Source organism: Pocillopora damicornis, chromosome 13 (assembly GCF_964200805.1).
Source record: "Pocillopora damicornis chromosome 13, jaPocDami1.2, whole genome shotgun sequence".
NCBI classification, from domain to species: Eukaryota; Metazoa; Cnidaria; class Anthozoa; order Scleractinia; family Pocilloporidae; genus Pocillopora; species Pocillopora damicornis.
The window spans coordinates 17,589,379-17,596,878 of record NC_142682.1 but is presented as its reverse complement, the minus strand read 5'-3'; the positions used below and the strand labels follow the sequence as shown (position 1 = coordinate 17,596,878).

Below are 7,500 nucleotides of genomic sequence, written 5' to 3'. Positions count from 1 at the left end.
CAAAGGCGAACTTGTTGACGGACCATCGTAAAGCTCCACATAAGAACAAGAGTCCAAACAAGGATTGGCTGAACATTCACTCAAGACAAAGTCAGTAAACCTGAACTTTACAATTTTGTCAGCCGGCCCAGTAATTTTCCAGGTACAATTTCTGGATGCAGTATAGTTATTCTTTGGGTAGTTTGGGCTGCTTATTTTCCCACTGCCTGAGAGAGGAATTACTTCAGTGGGACAAACTGTAAACAACAAAAAAGGAGCATGTGAGTGTGGGAGAATAAGCATAGGCTATATTGAACAGTGTGAGAGTAGCAGAGAAGTGAAAAAAAGGGGAGGGGTGGGTCACGTTGCAAAATTAACTTCTCCATTTCCTGACCAGACCCAAACCTCACTTTCTTTTTCATTTCACCACTAATATCATGCCCTTGGCTATTTTGCTTTGTTTTACTAACTAGAACAATTGGAACAGGCCAGAATAACGATGGATTGGTGACATTATCAACTCAGTTGATGGAACCAAATTATCTTGTTATACTTCCTGATCAACACAGCATCACAGTTTCTTTGGAAACTTACCACCTTAAGGCTTTATTCAATTAAGGTTGGCATGACTTCCCAGTACATCACTGCTTACACTATACATCAGAGAGGCAGCAAACTCTTAGATCTCACGACGTTGTTTTCTCTACTTACTTGGAGGACTGTAGTTCAACAGCTTGTAAGTTGCCTCAAATCCATCATAATCCATGTTTGCATTATTGGACACAAACACCACCCTCAAGCTTTCACGCAGTGAATAAAATTTTACAGGAATACACCTTGGTGTACCACATAGTTTTCCAGGCAGTGCTTCATCACTGAAGCTATTCTGAACTTCTATATATTCACATGAGCAAGCAGCGCCGCCACAACGTTCAAGATTATAGTCTGGTATTGTCAGCTCAACACGGTACCCTTGTTTCCCTATAATCTTCCAGCTACATGTCTTGTTGAATGGATAGTTTCTTGGATTAAAGGGAGAGGAGAAAGAACCTGATGTTTCATTGAGGATCATATCTGTTGGGCAAACTGAAAAAAGACTGCCAGCTTTAGTAAAATGCATCTTACTTACTATAAAAAACTTAATTTATTGAAAGAAAAATCTTAGCAAAGCTTCTTTCTTTCCAAAAACTGTTCTAGTTTAGATGAGGTTTACAGTCCACTGTAGTCAAGTGGATGATTTCGAATACTGTCTACAGCTCCTTTTCCACATGTTGACAGTTTCATACTTTAATCAATATAACAATTGTGAAATATAGCAGCTTGTGTTCAAGTAAAAGGCTCGACTACGAGCAATTTTTTTTCTACAGACTATAGCTGTTTGAAGATTGCTTACTTATTATTTGCATGATTTACTCAACAAAATTCTTGCTCAGTTTAATTGGGGTTCATGCTCAGTTCACTTCCATACTTTCAGTTAATAAACTATCATGGAAGAAAAGTTCTTACGTGAATCTCCATCTATCGCCTCAAAGATTGCATTGAACCCTTTGTTTACAGGGCCAGTGCTAGATTCAAATCTCACTTGAATGAGATTTCCCTTGGAGTACACGGGAGGGGGAAGCTTTTGACCACAGATCTTAAAGTCATTAGGTTTTCCTCCATGAGAAGCAATGCCTGTGATAACAAGTCGGGCACTATCTACTGCTGCTCCAGCACAGTCATCATTTTCACCTGCTACCAGGGTAAAGTTCAAGAAGGTCAGTTTGATGATTTTCCCACCAGGTACTGTGATATTCCAGGTACAAATCCTGTTTGCGTCATAGTTGTTGGGAAAATTGGGGCTGGAAATTTGACCACTAGTAGCATTGATGATATCTCCAGGAGGGCTACAGGCTGGGAAAAAAAAGTATCTTTCAGTTACTCCTTTGGTTTCTTGCTCCAGACAAAACAGTTCCAGCAAAATAGAAATTGAAAATGTGTTTCAAACAAGCACTTTCATTACCATATCTCTTCCCTCCAACCCTCCCTTGGGTGTATTGGACAACCCTCTTACAGTGTGCAGATATCTTTTGAGCCAGACCTACACACCTGAGCCCAACACATGGCAAAGAAACTCTAAAGAGTGCTGTGTACCAACTAGCTCGCACATGCGTGCAAAGGCCATGACATTCAGCAAAAATAATGGCAAATGCAGACAATAATTGCAGTCAAAATAAATAACAGAAGGTTTAAGAACTCTCTTGAAGTGTTTTCTTGAAAAAACTGATAAACAATTTTTACTTCTCAAGAACGATCATACAGTCACAGTCAAAAGTGGAAAAAACATTTTCCAGTCTTATTTTCCGGAAGTATGGTGCAGTTAATGAATTTTATAGGGCTATTGATATTTCCTTTCAAATGAGGGGGGCAGAGTTTCCCGTCATCCACGGTCTGGAAAAGCCAAAGTTGTTACACATGGGAACTTGTACGTCAACAAGCACGTGACATGCGACTTTAAAATCTCCTCTCTAGTTACAGTTTCCTTATTGTGAATTGTGCGATAAAGATAACAAACAATCAAATTATAGACTAATGAATGTTTTGTTCTGTACAAGAGCCCTATTTCCTGATTTTAGCAAATCTCCAAAGTAACCAATGACAGAAGAAAGAAACGCTGCAATTTTCCCATTGATTTTTTTCACTACATCTCTCTAAACATGAAATTTTCCATTCCTAAAAAAAATCTTGAAAGTTTTTTACATTTTTTAGTTTTCTTGATCAGTCATCTTGTATAAAGAGCTAAAAAATATAGGTTTATTTGGTCACGTGACCACCTACAGCCAGAATTGCGTGACAGGTGAGGAGAAATTACTAAATGTGATCTTGGGAGTGAAAGGGTTAAACAACACTTCATATATGCTCTGATGGAGTGAAAGACAGTCTCAGTGCCTAACTGACTGAGTCAGTGACTACTTCATAACTAATCTTACTCCTGTTTTCTCATTCTTTCAGTTAATAAAAAAATGCCTTTTCCTTTTAAAGAGGCAGTAACAATGCAAGCTGTTTTCAATGAGGAATCTTCAATGGAAATAAGTATTCCAACACACAGTAAACTTACTAGACTGGCTAACATTGGTTTAAATTCTACTGTTGCTCTTAGGACACTGTTCACTGGGCTTGTTTTCCTTGGTGATGATGGTAATTAAACATCTGTTACACCCTCTAGATAATTCACATATCAAGTTTTCAAGAGTACAGCAGAAAGTACTCAGCTTACCTTTGTTATAGACTATGATCCATAAGGTGTTTATTTTGTTGTCTAGTCCATAGTGAACAGATATTTGGTAGCTTCCAAAATAAGCACCCGAGATATTTCTCATTACAATAACAATGTCACTAGACGCACTCACATTCAGTGAGTAGTGCTCCTGACATTCCGTTTCTGAGAAGAATCCGTCTTTATAACAGCGGTATTCTCCATTATAAAATCTTCCAATAACATTGGATGCGTTGTTGATTGCCATTGTAATCCGTTGAATATCATGTTGTCGAAACGACCATGTAATGGTAATGTCTTCATATGGAGTTACTGTTGAGAAAAAAATAATCCCGATCAGCAATTCCTTAACCCTTTCACTCCTAATCTCTCATTAGTAATTCTCCTTTCTGCCTGACAAACAATTCTTATCTGGTTAATTCAAAGAATTTGGTATGTGTTAACTTGTAATTGTTGATATATTTCTTTCCGATAACACAGATATGATGTTTAATAATTCCTGACATCATGCAAAAACTGAAGTCAATAATTGTTTTATCATGCATTTTTTAAACAATCTGCCAAAGAAGACACTTCTCTCTGAGTTTACAAAAGTTTGAAAACACTACATGGAAGAGAGGCTTGGAAACTAGGCAGACATGTACATGATAAATCCAATATCTGTTGCAGATATTGGATTATCATGTCAACTTCACATGCTATTGTATATTGATTGTATGCTATCAACCAATCAGACTTTATAAAGAGGGTGTCAATGGAGTTAATCAAAATTTCCTAGTGTCATAAATTAAAGACAGGAGTACTTACCATGAGCTGTCACATTTTTAGCAGTAGAATCGACATGGATATGAACCAGTGCTCTTGCAAAGTTGGCTACAAAATAAATAACAACCAACAATTATGAATTAAGAAATACAAGAGAACAAACTAACAAGTCATTGACCAAGAGAAAGACAACAACAAAGATGAAAATGGGTGCTTTTAGCCCTTGTATGTTGTTCTAGCATAAGTTTGGGTATAATTGGGATAAACAAGCATAATTTTTGCCCTTTTCATGAAAAATATAGCACTGCTTGCATGTGTCAATTTCTTTTTTTGAGGGGAACATTACCAGACTCGTGACTACTATTTTGGTCTAAGATAAAATTTTTAAGTTTGGTTCATGGTTCAGTTTATTTTCAGTTTTAAAAAATTAAAGAACAAATCTGAAGCAAAGATACTAAGCTTTCTGTGTTTTTTTTACTAAATATCGTTTAATTTTTCTGTATGTTTAACTTCTAATAAGTTGTATTGGATTGAGGACCAACTCGCTGACGTCTCTACTCGATTTTAGACGTCGGCGAGTTGGCGTCGGCGAGTTGGACCGTCGGCGAGTTGGACCGACGGCGAGTTGACCGTAATTCTCTTAAACAAACTGTGAACTTCATTATTTGTCATCGAACATTCCGGTGTTACTCAATTGCAATTGAGGAAAAAAAAGCGTATAAAATCTGATTATTCATTCCTAAATCTCAGTAAACCAATGCCAGTTTGTAGTTTTTGCGCGCACAAGTTTATTATCATGCAGCAAACGAAGTCTGTTCCGATTGAAGCAAACGGAGATAAAGATGGCATCTTTCACCCGATTTATTAGAAAAATAAAGTTAAAAACGCACGGTTTTCTTACCTTTTGCTGTGAATAGCAAACATAATAAGCAAAACATGTTGTAAACTATGCTGCTTAAAGTGGCCGGCGCGAAATGGTATTGTTATAATACGTTGGTGATTTAAAAAAGGTTTACACTGGCCGACAGTCTTGCGGGCTCAAGAAAAAAAATTACAACAAGACAATCGTGGGGGACGTGGCAGGAATGAAGTTGAAAACCGTTTATAGCAAAGCTTCCATCCTTTCTCGGATCACTAAAAACTCTCGGAGAAATATAGCGGAAGAAATTCCAATTATTTGAACTTAGAGAAGATTAGGCTGAAGAAGAATTATGTGAACGAGTAAATTGAACAAAGTATATTTGTTTCACCCACCCTACCACGAATCAATTTTTTCTTATTCAGTCCTAGTTCTCTACCGGTTTTTTCATCGTCTGTCGAAGGATGAAAGTGAGGTGACGAGATGTGACACACGCGACCTGATAGCTAGGAAAATAAAATAGCACTGTTCCTTGATTGCCTTATTGTGTTAAAATATTGAGCATAGCTACCGTATCCTTCTAGATCTAAAAAAAAAAAACCATCCAAGACCCTTCGACATTTGTTTCGAAAACGAATATGTAATGAATGGAAAGCTTCAATATTAATGAAAACAGGACATGATGAAAAAAATTTTCTACCAAAATTAACTTAAGGCAGTGTCGGTTGAACTTCTTTTCAGTAACAGTTAACTGTCTGTCAAGGAGGTCTCTGAGGAAGAAAAAGACCTGTCCGACAGAATCACTGAAGAGTATGAAAGTAAATGAAATGAAGAAAGCACGATGCATTATTTCCTCGTCGGGACTGAATGGATTGAGCAAGTTGTGTTTTGGGTGGTTGTCCGAAGATCCTTACATGATCATGACTCAGCAATTTTCCCTTGAGTCAACCCCTCATAGAGCCCGCTGCTCCCTTCGGTGGGGGCAGCGGAGTCCGAAAAAGCTTCGGTAGGCGCGCTGCGACGTCAACGCCAACGAAACATACGCCTGAGATAATACAACTTACCTCATGAATTTCCTCGGACAAATTGGCCAAGCTTGGCTTCCTCCTCTACCCTCTCACAATACCATGGATGGAGAATATGCATTTTGGCACAGACAAGTCCACTAAATTGCGCACTCAGATGTTAAAAGGGGCACATATAGCCCCCACCCAAATGGTTACTTTGCGCTTGATCACCAGAATTAAAGAACGAAATGCTACGTCACAGGTCTGCGGTCTATAACGCGGATAATGAATAACGCGGGCTCACACGCCTGACTCCCTAATGGAAGTCTTTTACTGTGTAACTGCATCCCCAAGGGTAACATGAAACCTGAGCTTAACAAAACCCAAGCCATTTACCCTCTGCAAGACCCCGAACCCAAGGTGTGTGTAACCACCACTATTGAGAGTCAATTGTGGAATAAAAAGGGGTTGAAATTTGAAACTGAGCTCTTTTGTTGTCATTGAAGGCATTTTCCTGGCTTCCGTTAGGGGACTATGGGTGGACAAAGAGAGGGAATAGGTCTAGGTCACTGGCAATTTTCCTTAACTGAAATCAAACCCTATTATAACAGTTTAATTTGCTAGGGAAGGACACCTACAAAGACACAAGAATAAACCAAAAGGGATGAAAGAAGGTTTGGGACAAAGAAAATAGCACAAATTGCAAATGAGGACACAGAGAAGTTGCACAAAGCACCTAAAATAGACACAAGTTACTAAGTTTTAAGAAAGCTGGGATATCTTCTCTTATTAGACTATCCTAAGAAACACAAAATATGCATGTCACCACAACATCTGTTTTAGGTATGGAATAAATTTAAAAAAATGAAATGGAAAATTGAGGAACAATATTCTGAGCATTTGAATTTACATAACTATTTCTTGAATAAAACAGAATGACCAGAAATAAATAAGCCTGTTAAATGAACAATTTGAAATTTACAGACTGAAATGAACAGAAACATTTGTCACTCGATTAGTAATAATTACAAGATAAATTAACATTCTATCATCATATATTACTGCTATTAATTCATTGCGAGATTTCAGAGCTTTTCCAATAATTTTCGAAGAAAGCATCCATGAATCATCCGCTTTTGACACTCAACAGTAAGCTGAAATGAAAAATGGAAAGCTAAAGATTGCAAAATTTGTGAGCACACTTGAACCAGACAGACAACTGTTATAGAGACTTAAGACCACAGGTAACCCAAGCTGCAGAATGATGCCAATTTACTTGATATTAAATAGCAAGATCTGAACATTCAAATTTTCTCAGTGATTCTCAATAAAACTTTTTGAAACACTCATTGTTTCTTCTTGTTGTTCCTCCCTGAACAAGTTTATTCTCACTCTTGTCCTTCCCTGTTGATATGACAGGTAACTAGCCCAGCTGAAGATTAGCTGGGCTGATGGCCCATACAGGTAGTTTTTTAGTCTGTTTTTAAGTCATATGGCCCACCCAGCCAGAGTTCATCCTGGTTTCATGACTAGGAGTATTACTACTACCCCCTGGATGGGAAACTAGTCCATTGCATGGTTACCCACAGTCTTTCATCAGGCTTCTGCTGAGCTGAGAGGCACTGCAAGAGTTG

At 37.9% G+C, this 7,500-nt stretch overlaps 2 protein-coding genes across 7 annotated transcripts in view; both read right to left on the bottom strand.

Moving 5' to 3' along the window:
- Positions 1-7,020, bottom strand: part of LOC149035757 (tolloid-like protein 2) — an 11,015-nt gene extending 3,995 nt beyond the window's left edge. Inside the window, exons 1-6 of one of the 2 annotated variants that reach the window (XM_089191366.1) lie at positions 5,924-7,020; positions 4,043-4,108; positions 3,236-3,547; positions 1,486-1,872; positions 691-1,065; positions 1-236 (exon numbers count right to left, since the gene is read on the bottom strand). The exon at positions 1-236 is cut by the window's left edge and continues 136 nt beyond it. In XM_089191366.1, the coding sequence (XP_089047492.1) occupies positions 1-236; positions 691-1,065; positions 1,486-1,872; positions 3,236-3,482 (1,245 nt within the window). In that variant the 5' untranslated portion in view covers positions 3,483-3,547; positions 4,043-4,108; positions 5,924-7,020. Of the gene's footprint in view, positions 237-690; positions 1,066-1,485; positions 1,873-3,235; positions 3,548-4,042; positions 4,109-4,901; positions 4,978-5,923 lie in introns of those variants that run through there. The other variant, XM_089191365.1, reaches the window with a different exon arrangement.
- The window catches only part of LOC113673275 (protein deacetylase HDAC6), a 14,770-nt gene continuing 13,896 nt past the window's right edge, over positions 6,627-7,500 (bottom strand). For all 5 annotated transcript variants that reach the window (XR_016182214.1, XR_016182215.1, XM_089191367.1 and 2 more), the window contains one exon: positions 6,627-7,020. Coding sequence is in view for 3 of the 5 variants with exons in the window: in XM_089191367.1 (XP_089047493.1) it covers positions 7,010-7,020 (11 nt within the window). In the remaining 2 variants the exon portion in view is untranslated. The remainder of the gene's footprint in view (positions 7,021-7,500) is intronic.